The sequence below is a fragment of the Mirounga leonina genome, unplaced genomic scaffold (assembly GCF_011800145.1).
Source record: "Mirounga leonina isolate KUSES-001 unplaced genomic scaffold, KU_Mleo_1.0 Mir_82, whole genome shotgun sequence".
In the NCBI taxonomy this organism is placed as follows: domain Eukaryota; kingdom Metazoa; phylum Chordata; class Mammalia; order Carnivora; family Phocidae; genus Mirounga; species Mirounga leonina.
In genome coordinates, this window is record NW_023270825.1 from 27,604,394 (window position 1) to 27,628,655 (window position 24,262).

At 41.3% G+C, this 24,262-nt stretch overlaps 1 protein-coding gene, 1 long non-coding RNA gene and 1 other non-coding gene across 3 annotated transcripts; 2 read left to right on the top strand and 1 right to left on the bottom strand.

The window, feature by feature from the left end:
• Positions 1-5,372: 5,372 nt before the first annotated feature.
• LOC118002328 (peroxisomal succinyl-coenzyme A thioesterase-like) lies at positions 5,373-10,549 on the bottom strand. The gene is made up of 3 exons (XM_034992696.1): positions 10,069-10,549; positions 8,943-9,145; positions 5,373-6,221 (listed from the first exon to the last, which is right to left on the bottom strand). The coding sequence occupies exons 1-3, from the start codon at positions 10,520-10,522 to the stop codon at positions 5,616-5,618; spliced, it is 1,263 nt and encodes a 420-aa protein (XP_034848587.1). The 5' UTR covers positions 10,523-10,549; the 3' UTR covers positions 5,373-5,615.
• LOC118002754 lies at positions 6,274-6,344 on the top strand. The gene has a single exon (XR_004677142.1). It is a non-coding gene; the product is annotated as a small nucleolar RNA SNORD56 (small nucleolar RNA).
• A 5,697-nt stretch (positions 10,550-16,246) lies between the features above and the next one.
• Positions 16,247-18,089, top strand: LOC118002329. Its single transcript, XR_004677021.1, has 2 exons — positions 16,247-16,287; positions 17,324-18,089. It is a non-coding gene; the product is annotated as an uncharacterized LOC118002329 (long non-coding RNA).
• Positions 18,090-24,262: the final 6,173 nt, after the last annotated feature.

Here is a 24,262-nt window from a genome sequence, read left to right on the forward strand (position 1 = left end):
GATGCGGGACTTGATCCAGGGACTCCAGGATCATGACCTGAGCTGAAGGCAGTCACTTAACCAACTGAGCCACCCAGGCGCCCCTCAGTAAGATTTTATTTCATTATTCATTGATGACAAATTCTTAGAACAAGGTTTAACTGTCATAATTCTGTTATTTTATACCTTTACTTTATACCCTATACATATACCTACTCTGACTTGAGGTTAAGGTGTCCATCTCTTACTCTCTGACAGGAAATCAATACTATATATGATCTAAACCCATTTTTTAGAGCAGAAAATTGAACATACTAGGAAAATCAACCTGATATTTTGTTCTTTACTGGAATGTATAGTCCATTTACACTTAATGTAATTACTGATCTGTTTGAGTTTAAATTATTATTTATTTTCTACCTGCTTATTCTATATTTTTTATCTTCTTTTAGCTTTTTAAAAATTATTCCGGATGGCCTGGGTGGCTCAGTTGGTTAAGCGGCCGACTCTTGATTTTAGCTCAGGTCATGATCTCAGGGTTGTGGGATCAAGCCCTGCATGGGGCTCTGTGCTCAGCATGGAGTCTGGTTGAGAATCTCTCCTTTTCCCTCTGCCCCTCCACCACTCATGTGTGTTCTCTCTCTCTAAATAATAAAAACTTTATATAAAAATTATTCCATTTACCTCCTGTATTAGCTTATGGTAATAACTCTTGATTTATTAACATTAAATAAAAATTAGTATTTTTACCACCTTGTGAAAAATGCAGTGATCTTAGAACATTTCCACTCATTTCCTTCCTACATATGAAATTTAATCTATGTGTATTTTAAACTCCATAGTATATTATTTGTAAATATTTATTGGGGCACCTGGGTGGCTCAGTTGGTTAAGAGTGCCTTTGGTTCAGGTCACGATCCTGGGGTCCTGGGATTGAGCCCTTTGTTGGGCTCCCTGCTAAGTGAGGAGCCTACTTCTCCCTCTCTCCGCCCACTCCCACTTGTGCGCTCTCTCTCTCAAATAAATAAAATCTTTAAAAAAATTTTATTTAGATTTCTCTACATATTTAACCTCTTCATTATATTCCATTTCTTCCTTCATCTATGTGGTCTCCCCTGGAATCATTTTCCTTGTGCTTGAAGAATACTCTTTAGTTTTTCCTTTATTGCAGATATGCTACATTATCTCAATTTATATTTCTCTGAAAATGACTTTATTCTGATTTCATTCATTTTTTTCAATAACCTTTATGAAAAATAAATGCTTTCATATTTAAGTATCTCTTTTGCTAGTATAGGCTTCTAGGTTGTCACATATTTTCTGTCAACACTTTGAAGGTATCATTCCAGTGGTTTGCCGTTTCCATTATTGCTGTTTTTAAGTCAGTTGTTAGATTTATTGTTGTTCCTTTGAAGGTTGTCTTTTTTCTGTGGTTGCTAGTAAGGTTTTTTTAATCTTTAGCTTTCTTTTCAGCAGTGTTCCTACATAACAAACAATTCCGTGGACAGATTGCCAAGATCACTGCAAAAACAACTCCCATCTCAGATGCTCTTCTAGGAATCTTGCAATTCCCTTATCAGGAGATTAAGAGTCTGTAGCCACTTTCCTTGCACCTGACGGCTTTGTGTTTACCCTCGAACAATGGAGTACAGTTGAAGTGATGCTATGTGACTTCCAGAGCTAGGTCATAAAAAATACCATGTATTTCTGCCATCCTTTCTTGGGACATTCATTCTTGAAAGTCAGATACCATGCTATGAGAAAACTCAAGCAATCCCTGGACCTGCCCATTTACACAGGAATCACAGTTGCCTTTAGGACTAGGTGGCAGGTGGAAGCTGGAAGGGCTTCAAGGAGACTGTTAGTGAAAGCCTAAAGGACCCCATGGAGGCTATTATTGAGGGCCTAAAGGAAAGCAGTAAAAACTTACTGGAAGCTGAAGGCAACACTGACACTTGGCAGTCATGTGAAAAATGGAAAATATACCTAAATGAATTCAATAATCTGGCTGAGGGGATTTCCCAGCAGAGTACTGATCGTGCCATCTGGCTTCTGCTGCCTATGATAAAGTGCAAGAGAAAGAATTAAAAGAATGTACTGTTACATGTGAAGGAACCAGGACTTGCCAAGTTTGACAATAATACTATTTCTCTTTCCCAGCCTCCCCGTATGGTAAATTAGTCTTTAATTAAGACAGGACCTCAGACCAAAGTCAAATCCAGAGTGGGTCTATGGGGGATACTTTGTAAAGACCTCAGAAAGATTTGAGGTAGTGCTTCATAGAACATTTCAGACTGAGAGAAGGCCCTCTGAAGATTTTAAGGTGTCCCCAGCAGATCCTATCTATTAAATAATAGATTCTAAGAATCTTAAGGGTATTACCCTCCGCATACTCACAGGGAGCCCCAGGTAGAGAACTTCTTGCCTCAAATAGATTTATAGTGGTGTGTTTTATCTAATAAAGTGAACCTCACTAAGGTTTTTAGAAAACCCACATAGTTCTTAAGAGAATTGTTCTGGTAGCAGTACAAATTTGAACTAAAATAGAAAGAGTGCAGAGAAGAAAAGAACTTTGGACTCCTGATCTTTGTCGTCTAGGAAGCGGACGGAGGAGGTTTTGTTGTTACTCAGTTTTTTTTTTTTTATGGAAAATAAAGGTTTTAACTCCGAGGGCAGAACCAAGAGCTACAGAGAACAACTTACAGAGAGTGTATGGGCACCACAGAATTGGCAAAATCTTCTCAGCTGGATTTCAGAATTGCTAGGGGCCAGTGACTGTTGTGTGCCTCCCATATCCCCCATTTTTTTTTCTCCCCCATTTTTTTTTTTTAAGATTTTATTATTTGACAGAGACACAGCAAGAGAGGGAACACAAGCAGTGGGAGAGGGAGAAGCAGGCTTCCCGCGGAGCAGAGAGCCCGATGTGTGGCTCAATCCCAGGACCCTGGGATCATGACCTGAGCTGAAGGCAGACACTTAATGACTGAGCCACCTGGGCACCCCCACTTCCCCCATTTTTGAACAAGAATGTAAGAGTTATCTTATACCTATCCCACCGTTGTATTCTGTGTGTGTGTGTGTAGTTGTTTCTTTAGTTCACAGGTTTTCACTTTGAAAATGATACTCGAGGAGCTATACCTAAGGAGCTATACCCGAGGAGCCTCATCTGTACCTAGATGTGATATAGATGATGCAATCTTAGACCTTGAGCCTGAGCATGACACTAGAATGGAATGAGATTTTTGAGGAGCCTTGAAAGAGGGACGGGTGTATTCTAACTATGGGAGGAATGTGAACCATTGTGGACAGAAGGCAGATTTTCAAAAAATGATTACAATGTTTCCCATCCTATATTCTTCTAGAACCTTGCCACTCTCCTTTTAAGAGGTGGACTCTATGTTCTCCTTTAACTTGGGTGGGGTTTTGGGACTGCCTTGACCACTAGAGTATGGCAAGAGTGATGCTATGTAGCTTCCAAGACTAGGTCAGAAGAATGCCATGCAATTTTGCCTTGCTCTTTTGGGATGCTCACTCTTGGATCCAAGCCCAAGTAGCCAGTGAAAAAACCCATGTGTAGAGATATTGGGAGACCCTCCTAACCCATAGGACTGTCTGAATTCCCAGATGATGGCCACTACCAACCTCCCTGCCATGTAAGTGAGAAAAATAAATGGTTACTATTTCCCCCCCCTTTTTTTTCGAGAGTGTATGCAAGCACACTGGGGACAGGCAGAGGGAGAGGGAGACAGAATGTTAAGTAGTTTCCATGCTTGGTAGAGTCCGATATTGGGCTTGATCACACAACCCTGAGATCATGACTTGAGCCAAAATCAAGAATGAAACGCTCAAGTGACTGAGACACCCAGGCACCCCAAATGGTTACTGTTTTAAGCCACCATGTTTTTGAGGTAGTTGTTACATAGCAACAGCGAACTGAAACATACCCCAAAACATTGTCACATGAAATAATCATTTTGCTCACAAATACACAATTTGGACAGGGCTTGACAGGTACAATTCTTCTCTGCTTCAGATAATCAAAGCCTTTGTTGGCTTCAATTTTAAATGGCTTAGGAGTTAGAATCATGTGGAGGTTTTTCACTCACATATCTGGTACCTGGGTGGAAATAACTCGAAGGCTGGGCTTCACTGGGACAATCACAGGGAATGTCTACAGTTGGCCTCTCCATGTATTTTTGGCTTCCTAACATTGTCACAGGCTCAAAGTAGTCAAACTCCTAAAGGTGGCTCAGGGCTCCAAGAGCAAGTGTTCCCAGCAGAAAAGGTGGGATCTTCATAGCCTTTTATGATCTAGCCTCTGAAGTTACATAGTACCAGTTATGCTCCACACAACTGATTGAAACAGAAGCACATCCAGATTTGAGAGAAGAGTATAGATCTCCCACCTCTGGGTGGGAGAAATGTCAAAGGTTTATGGCTATGTTATAAAACTGCCACAAATGATTTTTCTGTGGTAAGTATGGCATTGTTTATACTTGTCTGAAGTTTAGAGTTGTTATGAACCGAATGTGTCACCTCAAAATTCGTTATTTTGAAATCCCAACCCACAATGTGGTGGCATTTGAAGCTGGGGCCTTGGGGATGTTATTAGGTTTAAATGAGGGCATGAGAGTGAGGCCCCCCATGATGGAATTAGTGCCCTAATAAAAAGAGGAAGAGAAACCAGAGCTCTCTTTCTTTGCCACAGGAGGACATGGGGAGAAAGCAGCCATCTGTAAGCCAGAAAAAGGCCATTACCAGGAACTAAATCTGCTGGAATCTTGATCTTGGACTTCCCAGCCTCCAGAAAAAAATAAATGTCTGTTGTTTCAGTCAACCAGTCTATGGTATTTTGTTATAGCAGCCCAAGCTAAGACATAGTGCTCCTTGAATATGTGGCTTGATGTCTTTGTCAGTTTTGAAACAATTCTCAACTATTATCTCTTCAGATACTCTTATGCAATGCTTTGCAGCCCTCAAAGAAAATGAGGAATGAGGCCTCTAAGAATGTCACACTATGATTTTCCAAAGTCTATTCTTAAAGCCAAGGAAGCAGGAAAATAAGTCATAGTCATTCATCCTTGAAACAGAGTTTAGACTTACCTATTCTAGAGATGCTCCCCATCTTTACCCCAACTCCTCCTCCCAAAGGATTCTTCTCTGATCTCCATGAGGAAAAGGTCAGCCTGGCTTCCTTATACCAACACCTCTCTGTAGGTTTGGCCAATGAAATTTCTACCCTGCTACCAGTATTTGAACCAGTAACAAACATTGGATGGCAATTCTCCCACAGTGATTAAAAAAAAAAAAAAAGTGACCTAGTATTTGTTCAACTTTAAATTTCATCCATGGCTCAAAGTGTTAAGTAAAAAAAATCTAGAAGAAAATACAAATTTTAACAGAGGGGATGCTTTTTACTTTTTGTGTTGTATACCTCTAATTGAATCTTCTACAATAGGCATGTGTTACATTAGTAAAACTAATGAAAACATAATGTATTAAAAATGTTACCTAAAATACATCATTAATATCCATGACATGAATTTAACATTATCCAGGGGACAACTGATTCACATATGATTATTAAATACCAGAATCTGACCTCGAATTTCTCATGTCAGTAACAGACCAACACATTACAATTTAGGGGAAGCTGTATTCTGGGTACCTCCAAGATGTTTGCAGAAAAAGGTTAGAATTTGTTTCCAAGCATCTTCCTGAGCCTTAGAATGAGCCCTGGGCTCCCCACCCCAGATTACAGGTTTGTTCACTAATGTCTGCACAGAAGCTGGGCATAGGGGGAAGTAAGGAGGCTCAATAAAATGCCCAGTCCCAGGATAAGAGATGATCTGGGGTTTTTCCTTTCCATGGGCCTGTAACCGTTTGGAGGCTATTTGGGCATATAACTCACTCCTCCAGTTATGGTCATCCTGACCAACAATGAAGAGGATGGGCCCCTGGGCCTTCTCTATTGGAATCATGCTGGGGTTCTCATGTCCTCCTACAATATCATTCCGAATATCCACAATGTCCAGGAGGCCTGAGAAAGCTACCTTGATTCTCCTAAAATCATGGCCCAATGATGGGATGCAAGTCTGCTTGTAGTATATGGCTCTGTTTCCACTGAACCCAGATCCATTGATGGAAACTGTGGCTGAGATGTTCTTCAAAAATGAGGCCATGGAAAGACAAATATCAGCCCCTAAAGAAATGCCCAGAAGCCCAATGCCTGGGCCCTTTACCTGGAAAAAAAGAAGAAAGAAGAGTCAAGAACGTACCTCATAGAAAAATGTTCTACAATGATGGCAATATTTTCCATCAACATCAATTCACCTAGTGAGTGTTGATACTTTGGGTCTGAGTTAAGCTGAGGGTAGAGGGAAGATGGGGGCTCGGAAGTAGCTGTGCCTTTAGAGGCTGACAGAAAAAAAATAAAATGGGGCTCCTGGCTGGCTCAGTTGGTAGCACGTATGACTCAATCTTAGGATTGTGAATTCGAGCCCTACACTGGGCAGAGATTACTTTAAAAAAAATAAAGGTATTACCTATTAAAACACTTTTTTGGGGGGCACGTGGGTGGCTCAGTCGGTTGAGTGTCTGCCTTCGGCTCAGGTCATGATCCCAGAGTCCTGGGATCGAGCCCCGCATCAGGCTCCCTGCTCCGTGGGAAGCCTGCTTCTCCCTCTCCCACTCCCCCTGCTTGTGTTCCCTCTCTCGCTGTGTCTCTCTCTGTCAAATAAACAAAATCTTAAAAATAAATAAATAAACAAAACACTTTTTTTTAACATAACTAGAAATGCTAACTTTGTGAGTTGGCCACAAGAGTATCAACCTCAGCTGACAGGAGTTTCTTCCCACATAAAAAATATCTGGGTGAACACATGGCAAATGAATTGTCAACTCACTGGCAAGTCTGGGTATTGATTACAAATGTTCCAGACTATCATCCACTAGAGAATGCTGAGTCACGGAGCCTGTCAAGTTCAGGTCCTCATTTAGGTGGACATGATCTAAGTCTCACTGTGCCAAGGTATCTAACTCTGTGGAACCAAGTTCTGTTCTAAGTGAATGACTCACCAGACCCCATCTATATATACTGGCAAATGATTAACTTTATAGAAACAAAGTAAGACTTCAGAGTCAAATTAAGTAGTTCTTAGCTTCTGAAATATGTGGGCAAGTTCTGATCAAAATCTAAGAACACACTGATATCAGAAAATTAAAGATTAAAAAATTAGAAAGAGTCTGCACAGAAAAGTAAACAATCAACAAAACTAAAAGACAACCTAAGGAATGGAAAAAGACATTTGCAAATCACATATCTGATAAAGGGTTAGTATCCAAAATTTAGAAAGAATTTATAAAACTCAACACCCAAGGCACCTGGGTGGTTCAGTGGGTTAAGTGTCCAACTCTTGATTTTGGCTCAGGTCATGATCTCAGGGTCCCGGGATCAAGCCCTGCATCAGGCTCCCTGCTCAGAGGGGAGTCTGCTTCTCCCTCTCCCTCTGCCCCTCCCCCTGCTCATATTCACTCTTGTGTGCACTTTCTCTCAAATTTTTAAAAAAATCTAAAAAAAAAATGTTCAACATTACTCATCATCAGGGAAATGCAAATCAAAACTACAAAGAGATACACTGGGCAGAGATTACTTTAAAAAAAAATAAAGGTATTACCTATTAAAACACTTTTTTGGGGGGCACCTGGGTGGCTCAGTCCCAGGATAAGAGATGCCTCTTATCTGCCTGCAGTAGTACCGGAAACCACTGGCCTCATACCCATCAGAATGGCTAAAATCAACAACACAAGAAACAAGTGTTGGCGAGGATGTGGAGAAAAAGGAACACCCATGTACTGTCGGTGGGAATGCAACCTGGTGCAGCCACTGTGAAAAACAGTATAGAGGTTCCTCAAAAAGTTAAAAATAGAGCTACCCTACAATCCAGTAATCACACTACTGGGTATTTATCCCAAAATACAAAAACACTAATTCAAAGGGATACATGCCCCCCATGGGTATTGCAGCATTATTTACAATAGCCAAGATATGGAAGCAGCCTACGTGTGCATCAATAGATGAATGGATAAAGATGTGATGTATATATATATACACAATGGAATATTATTCAGCCATAAAAAAGAATGAAATCTTGCCATTTGCAACAAGATGGATAGAACTAGAGAGTATAAGGCTAAGTGAAATAAGTTAGTCAGAGAAAGACAAATACCATGATTTCACTCATATGTGGAATTTAAGAAACAAAACAAATAAAGAAAGGGAAAAAAAAAAGAGAGAAATCAAGAAGCAGACTCTTAACTACAGAGAACAAACTGATGGTTACCAGAGGGGAGGTGGATAGGGGGATGGGTTAAATAGGTGATGGGGATTAAGGAATGCACTTGTGATGAGCTGTTGAATCCCTTTATTGTACACCTGAAATATAACACTGTATGTTAACTATACTGGAATTAAAATTAAAAACTTAAATAAAGAAAGCATATAGGGGCGCCTGGGTGGCTCCATCGGTTAAGCCTCTGCCTTCAGCTCTGGTAATGATCTCAGGGTCCTGGGATCAGGCTCCCTGCTCAGTGGGGAGTCTGCTTCTCCTTCTCCCTCTGACTCTTCCCTTTGCTCATGCTCTCTCTCTAATGAATAAATCAATCTTTTTTTAAAAAATGTTAAAACTAAAAATTAGAAACTCATTTTGCATAACAAATGCAAATTCCTGAATAATACCTTTAAATAAAACTTCACATGGATTTTTACAATTAATCCTGTCTTACTAAGTCATCTGACAGAGAAAGTGTAAATAGGCACCTAAAGCTAAGGAAGTCTCCAAAAGATATTTCTGTGAAAGAAGAGTTGAGCAGCAACAGGGCACCTGACACAGGTGAGTGCAAAGTGACACCCTCCCTGGATGTATTTCTAGAGAGAATGATACAATAAAGGACATTAGGAGAACCTTGGAGTGTTGAAGCATGTAGCACAGGGCTTCTTCAAAGTAGTCCAGGTGTATGCCATCAATTTCCTTGGGGAGATCTTCAAAGTTATAATAAGCTAGAGCCAACGTGGCAAAGCCATGACCAGCCAAAAGGCTGGCTCGATATTCCATGAGGCCCCCTCCAATTCCAAAGATGTCAATGATCCCCGGGAAAGGTCCAGGTCCTAAAGAAGAGAATATAAAGGAAAGGCATTATACAATTTAAAAAATTTGCTTTCCTTTTAGAGATCTCTTTAGTGGGTTCCTATGAATCAAAGAGAAAAAAACACAGCTCGCTGAGTTATTATGCAAAAGGAATACAAATACCTTGTAAGGAAAATCTACAAGGTACCTTCTCATTAATGAGTTTATCCTCCATATGATTCTATAAATTATCTACAAGGTTCTAAGAATCTTTAGTTATCAAGGGCTAACTTGAGTAACAAAGTCTTTCATTACTGACTACATCATGAAAGGAGGAATTTCATGTTTTAGACAGTGTTCATTCATAGTGTTCTGTTAGGGGATTGGACATAAAATTAAGAATCTTGAAATAAAGCTTTATGTTGTGTTGCATTGACCCTTGGCTTTGTGTGTGTGTCTATTGATATTTCAGATGTCTATTTAGAGATAGGAAAGAAAAATATCCAGAGATGGCTTCAGGTGAGAAAACCAGTAGAATCTAAAGTGTGATCTGTGGTACAGAAGGGCATGAAGAAGTGGAGAAGAGACCCAGTGTACCCAGGGCGCTACAGAAGGGTGACATGGCAACAGCTTCCTTGATTGATAGGGCTGATGAGATCTATAAAGTAGTTATTAAAACAAAGTGGACCACATACCTACCCATCCTGACCCTTTTTATTTTAACCTGCCGAATAACAGTACTCACCTCATTGAGATATTATGGAGATTAAATGAGATAATACAAGCAAAACGCATAACACAGAGCCCAACACATCAAAATACTCCATTTTGGTTGTTTGGCTACTGGCTTCGTCATTGTCATCTTCTCTGTCCTAACGGATGAGCTAAACTCTGCCTGCAGTAGTACCGGAAACCCCTGGCCGCCACGGCACCCAGCCGCGCGCCCCCAGCAGCCCACACTCACCAGGGGGCAGGAAGAGCGTGGCGCGCACCCGGCCCGCGCGCACCGGCTCCCGCCGCACGCCCGGCCGCAGGAAGTCGCGCTCGTGCACCGCCCGGCCCAGGACGCGCCCGGCGTCCGGCTCGTGGCCGTCGAGCACCTCCAGCTCCACGGCGAAGGGCGTCTGCACGTCCCGCTTCACCAACCGCACCAGGGGTTTCTCGGGCTCCAGGGCCCAGAGCAGCCCCATGGGCTCGAGCCCCGTGAAGCTGCCGCCCAGCGCGGGCGCGCGCGCCAGGTCCAGGAGACCGCCGGCGTCGGCTTGGTACCGCGCGTGGGCCCGGAAGAGCGCGCCCTTCTCGTCGCGCAGGGACGCGCGCAGCGTGACGGGCTGTCGCGGGGCCAGGCCGCGCACGGCGATGCGCACGGGCTCGTCCCAGCTGCAGCGGCCCGCGGGCTGCAGGATAACCGTCACCATCCCGGCTGCACGCGGCTGCCCTCTGGACCTGGAGCAGGGAAGCCGCAGGTCGCGACCGGCCGAAGTCCGGCCCAGGCGGCGGAGTGCGCTTCGCAGGCCCGACGGGGTCAGGCGTCCCCTGGCGCAGGAACGGTGGGTGGCGGAGCCGCGTCAGGAGGCGTCTGGGCGCTGCAGACCCGTGGCCTGCGCACCCGGGACTCGCCTGAGTTAAAAGCAGCAGCAGGTTGTTCTCCCAGCCCGGGGGGTAGGGGGTGGGGGGCGCACGGAGCGTCCTGAAAACGGGGTGTGGTGCTGAACCCTCCTCCGAAACGCTTCTCCCCCTCCGGCCGTTCTCAGTTGTTGGAGTGAAAGTTGGGTAATCGATTCGTGTTGAGACCAGAACTGAATGAGTTTAGGCAGAATTCCAAGAATCCCAGGCCCTCCGTGGAAAAGGGTAACTTTTTTTTTTTTAACTTTTAGTGAATTATAACGTACAAAAAGCGTGCAAACCCTAAGCGTACAGTCCAATGAATTTTTACAATCGGAACATAGCATACCTGTGTAACTAAGCACAGGAATCCAGAACCCTCATTACCAGCACTCCAGCAGCCATCCTCATTCCTGCTCCAGGCATTTCCCTTGTCCCCAAAGGTACTCTATCCTATTCCAACAAAATGAGTTATTTTATGGGAATGAATCCTTCGGTGCGTCGTTTTTAGTGTCTTTCTGCTTTCAACAGTGTTTATGAGATTCATGTCTATTGTTGGGTGTAGTTGTACATCTTTTATTATCACTTCTAAGAGGTTCCATTTTGTGATAGGACAAGTGTTTGTCAACTTTACTACCAATGGACAGTTGGTAGTTCTCAGATTGGGACTATTTGGTGCTATGAACATTCAAGAACCTATTTTTTGATGAACATACATGTGCATTTCAGTGGGGTATATACCTGAGAGTGGAATTGCTGTATGATAAGGAATGCATATGTTCAGCCTTAGTAGACACTAAAAGTCAACCTTTTGAATGGGACCCTAGAAGCAATATCGATATAATGTTCAGAGATGCCCAGTGTTTTATTTATACATACAACAGTAATAGCTACTCTTTATCAATATCCAAATGCTTTACATACAAAATTCAACATATTCACAAAACAATGGGAGTATTTTTAGAATATCGCTGAGGAGGATCTTGAGGCTTGGAGAATATTAAGCCACTGAAGTTATCTAATTAGAGCCTTGACTAACTCCAAATATGGAACTCAAAGGTAACAGCAGCATTGTGGTGAGGTGTAATCAGAGTCCTAGCTCTGACTTTATTAACTAGTTTTGTAGCCTTCCAACAAGTTTTTTATTTCTCTGGGTCTCAGAGTTCTTGTTTGTAACATAGTAAAAGTCTCTCATAGAGGATCAAACATATAGTGTATGTGAAGTCTTAAGAGTATGTGAAGCGAAGCGTAAGGTTTGATTTCATAATCGCCAGAGACTGGGCCCATGTGTTTCATTTCTCATGGTCTCCAGATAGTTGCCCTAGGTTTGCATATGGCTTTCTAAACTGCTCTTATAAGAAAAACCAAAATAAAGATATTCTTTTTTAGAGAAAAAAATACATATTTTTTGAAACAGATGTAAGCAGTTCTGAAAAGTTTAAAATGTGAAATGATAGAATCTCTTCTCTTTCCAGTTCCCCTTTTCCCTCAAAGGTGGTTGCATACATCTTGATTTTTTTCCTGTATGTTTGCAGTATGTAAGCATATGGGAGTGTAAACATACTAATCCACTGTTCTGCAACTTGCAGACCTATGTTTTCATTTTTCTGTATATACAGGAATAGAATTGATGGGTCGTATGGCAAATCTATGTTAAACCTTTCGAGGAGCTGCCAGACCATTTTTCGAAGTCGCATTTGAAATCCCACAGCAGTGTATGAGAGTTGCAATTAATCCACATCCTTGCCAACACTCGTTATTATCTGTCTTTCTCATTATAGACATCCTAGTAATAGTCTCTTTGTAGTTTTGATTCGCATTTCCTTGGTGGCTAATGATGTTGAGCATCTTTTCTTGTGCTTATTGACCGTTGTATGTCTTTGGAGAAATGTCTATTTAGATCCTTGTCCTATTTTTTTAAGTTGGGCTGTCTTTTTATTATTGAGTCAAAAGAGTTATTTATATATTTACATATAAGTCCCTTATCAAATATGTGATTGACAAATATTTTCTCCCATTCTGTGAGTTGTCCTTTTATTATTTTTTTAATTTTTAATTTTTTTTTAAAATAGGCTCCATACCCAATGTGGGGCTTGAGCTCACAACCCTGAGATTAAGAGTCCTATGCTCTACTGACTTGAGCCAGCCAGGTGCCCCTATATTTTTTAATGGTATCCTGTGATACATAGAAGTTTTTAGGCTTCTTTTTTTTTTTTTTAAGATTTTATTTATTTATTTGAGAGAGAGAATGAGAGACAGAGAGCATGAGAAGGAGGAAGGTCAGAGGGAGAAGCAGACTCCCTGCTGAGCAGGGAGCCCGATGCGGGACTCGATCCCGGGACTCCAGGATCATGACCTGAGCCGAAGGCAGTCGCTTAACCAACTGAGCCACCCAGGCGCCCTAGGCTTCTTTTGTCTTTGTTTTTTTTAAGTAAGCTCCATGCCCAGTGTGAGGCTTGAACTTGTGACCCCGAGATCAAGCGTTGCATGCTCCACCAACTGAGCCATCCAGGTGCCCCTACTCCTGTATTTTCCTCTAGGAGTGCTGTAATTTTAGCTCTTATGTGTAGGTCTTTATTGAGTCAGTTTATGTATGGTTTGAGGTAAGGATCCAAATTCATTATTTTGCATGTGGTTATCCAGTTGTCTCAACACCATTTGTTGAAAAGATCATTTTTTTCCCCATTGAATTTTCTTGGCATCCTTGTCAAAATTCAATTGACTATAGATGTGAGGGTTTATTTCTGGACTCTCAGTTCTATTCTGTTGATTTTTATATCTGTCCTTATGTGTGTGCCATGTTGTCTGATTGTTGCTTTGTAGTAAGTTTTGAAACTGGGAAATAGGAATCTTCAATTTTACTCTTTTTCAAGATTCTGGGTCCCTTGAATTTCAATAGGAATTTTAGGATCAGCTTGTCAATTTATGCCGAGAAGCCAGATGGAATTTTGTTGGAGATTGCATTGAATCTGTAGGTCAATTTGTAGTCTGCCAAGGTGACCATAACAAATCCCAGAGACTGGTGGTGTGAACAACAGAAATTAATTTCCTATAGTTCTGGAGGATAGAAATTCAAGATCACAAGGTGTCAGCAGGGTTGTTTTCTTCTGGGGACCAGGAGGGAAGAATCTGTTCCAGACCTCTTTCTTAGCTTATGGATGACCATCTTCTTGTATCTTCACATGGTTTTCTCTCATACATGTTTGTGTCCTAATCTCTTTTTATAAGGACACTAGTCATCTTGGATTAGGGCCCCTTCATATGACCTTATTTACTTTAATTACCTCTTTAGAGGCCCTGCCTCCAAATACAGTCACATTCTGAGGTGCTGGGGATTAGAATTCAACATGTGAATTTTGGGAAGCCACAGTTCAGTCCATAACAGGGAACAGTGCCATTTTAACTAAACTGAATTAATTAAGACTTAATATTAAGTCTTCTGATCCATGAAATGGGATGTCTTTCCATTTACTTAGATCTTCTTTATTTTCTTCCAACAATATTTTGTAGTTTAGGGACTGCTTTTGAGGAAACTCAAATATAGATACTCTGAGTAGGAAAATAACTTCCTATATTTTCTTCAAATACTATTATCATTTATATTTTGAAGTGATCTTATTAAATGCAACATGTTTAGTGTTATATCTTCTTGGTGAATTGAATTTTTTTTTTTTAAATCATGATCTTCTTTACTTATAGTAATACTTTTTTTTCCCCCTTGAACTGATGTGGACTGATTAATACAGCTACATCAGTTTTCTTTTTTGTTAGTATTTGTCATGTGTATCTTTTTCTCTGTTTTTCCTTTTTTTTTTCTTTCTAATATTTTTAAGTATTTGGTATGTCTCCTAGAAATAACTGTAATAAATTAAAAAAAATCAAGCCTGGCATTTCATTTATGTTAATAGGCAAGTTTGATCCATCAATAATTATTTATTACTAATATATTCAGATGTTTCTATCATTTTATTGTGTGCTTTCTCTGTGCTGCTTTTGTACTTCTTTCTTGCCCTCTTTTGGACTGATAAAATTTTCTTTTTTGGCAAATGGGGCTTGATTGGCTTTTGCCTTTCAAAAATGGAGGGCTAGGGGAGGGGGACTACTAGAAAAAAATAGAAACTCTAAGATTTTTAAAAAAAAAAGTCCTCCTGTACATAACAAGACAGCATCCGCTCTCCAGGGCCTGAGACTGAGAGCAGGGGCCTCAGGCAGGCAGGCCAGAAAAAAAAAGTTAAAAAGTATAAAAACAAAAAACCCCCCTTTTTTTCTTATCTCTTTTCTTTATACAGAAATCAAACATTCTTTTTTTTTCGTGGTTACTCTTGAATTTTTAAAAAGGTAACTGTTGTTTTAATGGTTACTGTTAAAATATTAACAAAGTGAAGAGTTAATATATTTACTTTTCTCTCAGAAAATGACAAATACCTTAGAATACTTTAACTGTCATCAGCTTTTTCATCTTTCATATGTTTGTTGCTCTTTGTTTCTGTTTAATATCTACTTTGATTTTTTTTATCAGTGCTTCTTTCCTGTGTTTATATGGCTATATTTTTATCTAATTTATTGAGATAAATTATTGGTTCTTTTATTTTTCTTATATTCTAATAAGTCTATTTAGGACTGTACTTTTCCTCTGAAGAGTGTTTTCATTATTGTTTCATCATAACTAATTTTTTTTAATATTTATTTATTCAGACTCCCTGCTGAACGCAGAGCCCATCACAGGACTTGATCCCAGGACCCAGAGATCATGACCTGAGCTGAAACCAAGAGTCAGACGCTTAACCAACTGAGCCACCCAGACATCCCATCATAACTTTTAAATAGTTTTTAACTTTCTACAGCTCCTTTTTAATGAGTTATTTGGAAGGAGCTTTTGTTTTAATTGAAAACTTAAATTTTTCCCCAACTAATTTCCACATTGTAAAAGTCTAAGAGTAGGAAAGAGCTTAAAATGGAAATCAGCAGTCTTTTTTCCCACCCCTCTTCTGTCACCAAGTTCCCTCTCCTTCAAGCAGCCTTTTTTTGGGGGTGGGGCGGGGGGGGCAGAGGGAGAGAGAGAGAATCTTAAGCAGGCTCCACCCTCAGCACGGAGCCATGGGCGGTGGAGGGGGTAGTGGATCTCAGGACCCTGAGATCACAGCCTGAGCCAAAATCAAGAGTCTGACACTTAACTGACTGAGCCACCCAGGCACTCCTAAAGCAACTTCTTTAACTGGCTCTATTTTCACTTGCTTTTAGGGTTATCTCCATTATACTAGATACTATGCCTAGCCCTCTCTTTCTTGATTTTTGCATTTTAGAATTATCTGTTGACTCAGGAGTGTTCAACTTACTCTTTCTTCCCCTCTCAGTGTTTGATAGATGTATTATTACTTTTGGTTATAATGTTGGTTATTTTTGTTATTTATTTTTTTGTTTATTTGACAGCGTGAGAGCACAAGCAGGGGGAGCAGCAGAGGGAGAGGGACAAGCAGACTCCCCACTGAGCAGGGAACGTGATGCAGGGCTCAGGTTGCAGGACCCTGGGATCATGACCTGAGCTGAAGGCAGATGCTTAATCGATTGAGCTACCCAGGTGCCTTACTTTTGTAATTTTAAATAATATATTTAAGTCTTTATTTCTAGTTCCATAAATCTACAACTTTTAAAGATAAAGACTTTAGCAACCCGTATGTTTTCCTAAGTGCTTCCTTCCACTTTTCTTGTCTCCCAGAAAACTGTTAATGCTCCAAGTAGTTAACTAACTTCTTGTTAATTTCTGATTAAACACCTTGCATAGTGTTTAGAAAATATAGTCTGCATCATTTCTATTCTTGGGACTTTATTGAACTTTTTTATGTTCTGCACATTGTCAACTTTTATATATTCCAAGAGTATTTGAAAAAAATGTGTTATCTGTTGCAAAGTTCTCTCTCTGACTAATCAAATTTATTAATTATGTAATTTAAATCTTCTATATCTTTACTTATGTTTATCTTAGATCTGTTAGTTTCTAAATGGTTGAAATACATAAGTGATTACTGGAGGTCTATAAGTTTCTTCTTGCATTTCTTTTTTTTTTTTTTAAGATTTTATTTATTTATTTGAGAGAGAGAGAATGAGAGACAGAGAGCACGAGAGGGAAGAGGGTCAGAGGGAGAAGCAGACCCCCTGCTGAGCAGAGAGCCCGATGCGGGACTCGATCCCGGGACTCCAGGATCATGACCTGAGCCGAAGGCAGTCATTTAACCAACTGAGCCACCCAGGTGCCCCTCTTCTTGCATTTCTAAAATGTTTGCTTTATAGGGGCATCTGGGTGGTTCAGTCGGTTAAGTGTCTGCCTTCAGCTCGGGTCATGATCTCAGGGTCCTGGGATGAGTCCCGCATCAGGCTCCCTGCTCAGCGGGGAGTCTGCTTCTTCCTCTCTCTCTGCCCTTCAAGCCCCCGCCCCGCTCATGTCCTCTCTCTCAAATAAATATATAAAATCTTTAAGAAAAAATGTTTGCTTTATGTATTCAAAACTATATTGAATAGCTATATAGACATGACTGTTCTGTTGTCTTGCTGGATTGTGTATCTTATTGATACTTGCCACAGAGAATAAAGACTATATTTCCTCACCTCCCTTGCAGCAAAGAGTGGACATGTAACAAAGTTCTGGCCAACAGTACAGAGGCAGAAGTGGAATGTGAAACCTTAGGAAGGTATTCCCAAGTGAGAGCATGCCCTTCTCCTGCCCTTTTCTTCTTCCTGCTGGCTGGATTTGTATATAATAGCTAGAGCTGGAGAAGCTAGCCTTCCTTATCGTAGAGAACAAAACGGAGTCTCTCATGTCAAGCAGGGTCCTGTGTCAAGCAATGACGCAAGCAGTTAAAGGTACTGCCCCTCAAGATATCCCTGGGACCAGCATCAGCTGACACCTCAGAGCTGATAACAAGCAGAAGCACAGGAGGTCTGTAGGGGCCCAAGATCCATTAAATCCCTGAAAAATGTTTGCAGCAAACTGTCAGACTCTTCAAACTCTTCAGACACTGACCCCTCTATGTCTGACCACTTTAAAAAGGCAGCTGCCACCAAAGGCCCTGCCCGGTTAATCTCTGAACAGAACTTAGATCCTTCACTGCTTAAACTTAAGAAGCAGTAAGTGCCGAGAATTGACCCAGACCAGACCGAGGCCTCATCTCAACCGTGTGCCCACAGACTGACTTTATGTTTGGTTTGTTAACTTCTGTTATCTTATTTATTGTGTGGCTTGTCTGGTGTTCTGCTCTGTGTGCTTTGAAAGAAGCCAGGTTCAGTCACGTGGTGAAATGTCATTGAATTTGAAATCTGAACCTGATTTATAATTATGATTTAGTTTGCTCTATGATTGAATAAAGCTGACATCGTGGAAGGACACAGCTCGTGTGTGCGTCTTCATAGTGTGCTCATGACACTTTTACCATGATATGGAAGCTACTTAGTGAGGAGAGCAGAGTTTGGGGCCCTGACAGTGTGGAAAATAATCCTTGTACTGTGTCACTTGCCTGGAATATTTGTGAGAGAGAAATCAATGTTTACTTTATTTAACTGTTTGGGGGATTTTCTGTCACTAGCAACCACCTCTAAACCAAATGCTCTTTTTAACTTCTGTGGTGATAGTTGGGTTCTTATTTCAGCAAGTTGCATAAGACTAATGGGAAATTATGCTAATTTAGAAAGAAGGTTCAGGGGCAGCCTGGGTAACTCGATCAGTTGAGCATCCAACTCTTGGTTTGGCTTGGGTTGTGATCTTGGGGTCCTGAGGTTAAGCTTTGGGTGGAGATCTATGCTCAGTAGACGTCTACTTCTCTCCCTCTCTCTCTGCCCCTCCCCTTGCTTGTGCTTGCTCTCTCGGAAAGAAGGAAAGAAAGAAAAAGAAAGGAAGAAAGGCAGGAAGGGAGGGAGGAAAGAAAGAAAAAGAAATAAATGAAGAAAGAAAGAAAAAAAGTTTCAGATGCTAGGCAGCCAAAAAAATGATAAAGTACCCATTTCATTATGATTGGTGCAGGGAGTTTGGAGCAAACTACCAAGTTAGAGGAAATAGTCCTTATAAGAGATCACCCTCACTTCTGATACCAACTGCAAGTTTGTCAGGAGGGTGGGGTGGTCCTCAAAACCACCCATAGAGTCAATAATATGCTGAAACAACCCAGAAAACAGACTGAAAGCTATTATATTCATGGTTGTGATTTATTACTAGAAAAGATTCAGCTTAAAATCATCCAAGAGAAGATGTGTACAGAGTGGCATGTCCAGGGAAGTTTCTAACATGTAGTTTGTGTTGTCCTCTCCAGTCAGGTCAAGATGTGTTATTCTCCTGACATTGATGTGTGATATTTGCATAACCAGAAAATTCACCTGAAATCTGGTGTTCAGAGTTTTTATTGGAGTTACATTACATAGGCGTGATTGCTTGACTGTCCACACAGTTGAATTCAGTCTGCAATCTGCAGGTGGACTGAAGCCCAAAGCCCCCACCCTAATCACATTGTTGGTCTTTCTGGTATGGCCAGTTCCCACCCTAAGGTGTGGGCAGCCTCTACCCTAAATCATCCAGTGTGACCCAAGACCCCTAAGCAACGATACTGCTATCAGAGGTAACCGTTTTAAGAGCCTACAATCACCTTCCAGTAGCTTAGGGTAAAGGCCAGATCTCACTTCTGTGCAGAGCCTTTAATCTGAAGCCTGAAGTTGTCTGCATATAATTAGCCTCATGTCATGTGACCATGTGCATCTTGAGTGTGGAATGACTTTATACTGTGGCTGTGTTTTCTCTTATCTTCAATTCTTTTTTTTTTTTTTTTTTTAAGATTTTATTTGTTTGAGTGAGAGAGATCAAGAGCCTGTTCTCTTTTGTAAATTTGTTTAATCCAAAGCTGAGACCACTGCTGCTAGAACAGTGTGCTGGATGTGCAGCGGTCTTATTGCATGGAGGCCAGTGGCGCAGGTGGTGAAAGAGTTCACCCAAGGCACAGAACAAAGGAAGTTTACTGAATTCACGGCAGGGGAGCAGAGAGCCAGACAGCAAGGGAGAGACTGCCTGCAGGGCGCAGGGGAGGTGGGGGGTGGGACTGAGGAGGTATGGGAATATATGCGAGTTTCCTTTTTTGGTACCTGTGCCTGGTTGTAAGTAGCCCATTGGTCAGCTAGGGCTCACAGATATTTTGAGGTGGGTCACCTGACGGGTCTGTTGGTATTCAGCCAGGAGATCACTGTGGGCCTTTCTACCTCGCTCAGGTTTTCATTGCTCAGTTTGGTTGCCTAAAAGTGGCCTCTACACTGGGATTTTTCCATGCCTTAATTTTTTCTCATACATTTCCCATCTCTTGTTTCAGCAAAATTATGAGCGATTTTCTTTTTTTTTTTTAAAGATTTTATTTATTTATTTATTTGAGAGAGAGAATGAGATGGAGAGAGAGAGCATGAGAGGGGGGAGGGTCAGAAGGAGAAGCAGACTCCCTGCTGAGCAGGGAGCCCGATGCGGCCTCGATCCTGGGACTCCAGGATCATGACCTGAGCCGAAGGCAGTCGCTTAACCAACTGAGCCACCCAGGCACCCCAGGTTTTCTTAATTCTTCCTTCCAATGGCTATTAGCCATGTCCATTTTGTTTTTCAGCTTACCTACTGAATTGTTTATCTCAGCAATTATATTTGTAATCCCTTTTTTTTATTTACTTAAAATTTTTTTTAAAGATACATATTTTTAAGGATTTTATTTATTTATTTGACAGAGAGAGACACAGCGAGAGAGGGAACACAAGCAGGGGGAGTGGGAGAGGGGGGAAGCAGGCTTCCCGCAGAGCAGGAAGCCAGATGCAGGGCTCGATTCCAGGACCCTGGGATCATGACCTGCGCCAAAGGCAGATGCTTAACGACTGAGCCACCTAGGCCCCCCTCCCTTTTTTTTAAGATTTTATTTTTAAGTAATCTCTACCCCCAACATGCAGCTGGAACTCAACCCCAAGATCAAGAGTTGCACACTCCACCAACTGAGCCAGCCAGGCACCCCATATTTGTCATTTCCAATAAATTTTCTCTGATTCCTTTTTAACATTGCAACTTTTTCTTGTTTTCAGGTGAAATATTCTCAAATACCAAATCTGAGAATGCTGAGAATGTTTCTAAGTTATCTGTGGTTCAGTGGATCATCTGTTTACTTTTGAGTCCGTGGTTCTGTTTGCTCAATGTGGTCATTGTGATCCATGCTGTTGGTTGTCCTCATGAACCATTTATATTTATAAGCAAAGAATTAGACTCATTGGTATTGGTAATTTGTAAGCTCTACCTGCAGGGGTAGAAGTCTTTTTTCCCAACAGGCCTGTCTTCTGAATGGGGAGTAACTGTAAGCTCTGTGTAAATATGTGGGGTGTTTGTCATTAATCAGGTTTACCTTCAGGTCACTGAACAGGCTGGCTTGTTGGGGACAACTTCCCCCTCCTTTCAAAAAAAAAGAGGACCTTATTACTTACTACTTTTCTTCTAGAGTATTCAGTATAGTGCCCCCCTCCCCCGGCCCCGGGCAGAGGTGCCTTTGTTCTTTTTTCTGCCCCTTGCTCTGTCTACTGTGGAAATTTTAAGCCTCTATATTTATAACTTAGATCCTTCCCCTGGCCAATTCTTCACATTTTATTGAATGGATCTCAAGTGCAACCTAAGGTTCATTGCCCCAGGGCCTGTAGCTCAGCAGGTGTTTGCAGAAGAGCCTGACTGGTTCCCAGTGCCACAGCCATCCCGAAACTAGTTTTTATTTTATTTATTTAATTAATTTATTTTTTATTTGAGAGATAGAGAGTGAGAGAAAGCATGAGCAGGTAGAGAGGCAGATGGAGAGGAAGAAGCAGACTTCCCCACTGAGCAGGGAGCCTGATGTGGGGCTCGATCCCAGGACCCTGGGATCACGACCTGAGCCAAAGGCAGACGCTTAACTGACTGAGCCACCCAGGTGCCCCCGAAACTAGTTTTTAAATTAATTAACATTACGGGTAAATTTCCTCTTCCTTCTGGAAAACAGTACGACAGTATATCCTGGCCTCCTCTGTAGTTTTGTTGGGTTTGAATGACTAAGTTCTACTAATTGGGTGGGGGCTAAAATGATACACCCTGGGCTGGTCCTAAAACATGACTTCCTATTCTCTTTCCTTCCGATGGCAATTTTGGAAGCCAACCCAGTTGTTCCAAACGGCAGGGCTACATCATAGAAGCCTGGATCTGTAAATCAATGCTTGAATAAGAGTTACTGAAGATTGGTGCCCAGCTTGCTTCAAATTGTGAAGAGAGTGACAAAATAAACTTTTGTTGTATTAAGCCACTGAGATTTCAGTCATCAGGGCATAATCTAGCATAAGCTAAATAACACAGTTGCCCTGCCCAAGGCAGTTGGTACACAGAGCCTTCCTGTTCTTTGTGTTTATTCATTTTTTTAAAAAGATTTTATTTATTTATTTGAGAGAAAGAGAGCATGAGCAGGGGGAGGGGCAGAGGGAGAGGGAGAAGAAGCAGCCTTCCCGCTGAGCAGGGAGCCCAACATGGGGCTCAACCCCAGGACCCCAGGATCATGCCCTGAGCCAAAGGCAGATGCTTAACCAACTGGGCCACCCAGGCTCCCCTGTGTTTGTTCATTTTAAGTAAGTTTTTTTTGGTTGTTGTTTGTTTGTTTGGAGCAGTTCATTTTTGAGTAGTCTGCCCATATTTGGCCTATGGTTTCCTTCATTCTTACCTATCCCATTTCTTTTGTGCTTTTTACCAAGAAATCTTCATATTTTCTAGACCTTTAAATAGCACTCATTTTTCATTTTCTAAGATTGTTATGGATTTTTTAAAAAGATTTATTTATTTTAGAGCGAGCACGAGAGTACAAGCAGGGGGGACAGGGAGAGGGAGAGAAAATCTCGGGCAGACTCTGCTCTGAGTGTGGATCTTGACAATCTTACGACCCTGAGATCATGACCTGAGCTGAAACCAAGAGTCCGTTGCTTAACCAACTGCACCACCCAGGTGTCCCTGGATTTATTCTTTTAAAAAATATGTCTTGGAGTGCCTGGCTGGCTCAGTAGCTGGTGTGTACCCCTTGATCTCAGGGTTTTGAATTTGAGCCCCACATTGGGTGTAAAGATTATTTAAAAATAAAGTCATTTTAAAAAAGTATCTTTTCTTTCCTTTAAAGGGATTTGGGAGAAGACAGGTTATGAATTTCGTCCATCAGGTTGAGCCATTTTTATTTCCTATATTTATTATCAATTTGTATTTTACCTTCTGAGAGCTGTCGTTTTATATCTTTTGGCCAAATTTCTTATTGGTTTGTAGAAGGACTTTATTTATTACCTGTCCATTATGTGTTCTATTTTCTCCTATTCTCTAACTATCTTTTAAATTTTTTGTCATATATTCACATTTTATGATGTTCAGTCTCTTGGTCTTTTCCTTTATGGTGTTAGAAACCAAAATTCAACCAAAGAAATTTGAAGATCTAAACCCTTTTTTTTTTTTTTTAAGAATTTTATTTCTTTATTTGTCAGAGAGAGAGAGAGAAAGCATGCATGTGCAAGCACAAGCAGGGGGACAGGCAGGCAGAGGGAGAAGCTGGGTATCCACTGAGCAGGACTCCATCCTAGGACCCTGAGACCATGACCTGAGCCGAAGGCAGACACTTAACAGACTGAGCCACCCAGGCACCCCAGAAATTTGAAGATCTAAGTGACTTTATTAAGCATGATTCATGAATTGGGCAGCATCCCATCTATCAAGCAGAGGGGAGCTCAGAGGAGTTGTACAAAATGGAAGGTTTTTCTAGGAAGGAGGGTGGAACAAGAAGATACTTAGCAAAAGAAAAGAAAAGGTTTGTTTCAGGCAAGATAACCCTTCTTCCTTAGGGAGAAGATCAGGGGGTCTTATAATGCAGATTACCTCATCTTCCTTTGGGGTTTGGATAGGGCCTTGTGACTGATTTCTCACTGACATTGATCAGAAAATTCCCGAATGGCCAGTTAAGACTATGTATCTGGGAGAGGTTGGAATTGCGGTTAGGTTAGGTATTTATTAAGCCCGGGTTTGGTGATTCAGCCACACCATTTTATGCCTGGTCTTTTCTTTTTAATAAGTTTTTGGGTTTTGTGTTATGCTAAGGAATACTTTCTCCTATGTATGATTATTATTGCATTTTCTCTCATATTTTTCCCTAATGCTATACTTGTATGGCTTTATTTTTAACAATTAAACTTTTATTCCCTCCAGAATCCAGTTGGTCTTTTTTAAGAATTCTGTAGCCATGTCAGTGAATTTATAGTAGTTGGGCTTCTTTAGATGGTAAGTAACAAAAACACACTCAAACTGGTTTTTAAAAAATAAGGAAATTATACATTGTAGGGGAGGAAAAATTATTTCCCTCTACCCTTCAAGGTCTCCTAGCTGGTCTAAGAATTAAATTGCCATGAGACAGGGGCGCCTGGGTGGCTCAGTCGTTAAGCATCTGCCTTCAGCTCAGGTCATGATCCCAGGGTCCTGGGATCGAGCCCCGCATCGAGCCCCGCATCGAGCCCCGCATCGAGCCCCG

Coding starts and splice junctions, on each gene's coding strand:
- LOC118002328 (XM_034992696.1), bottom strand. CDS start 10,522: ATGGTGACGGTTATCCTGCAGCCCGCGGGCCGCTGCAGCTGGGACGAG. Junction 9,146..10,068: donor CACGCTCTTCCTGCCCCCTG/GTGAGTGTGGGC, acceptor TCTCTTCTTTAG/GACCTGGACCTTTCCCGGGG. Junction 6,222..8,942: donor ACATGCTTCAACACTCCAAG/GTTCTCCTAATG, acceptor CTTTTTTTCCAG/GTAAAGGGCCCAGGCATTGG.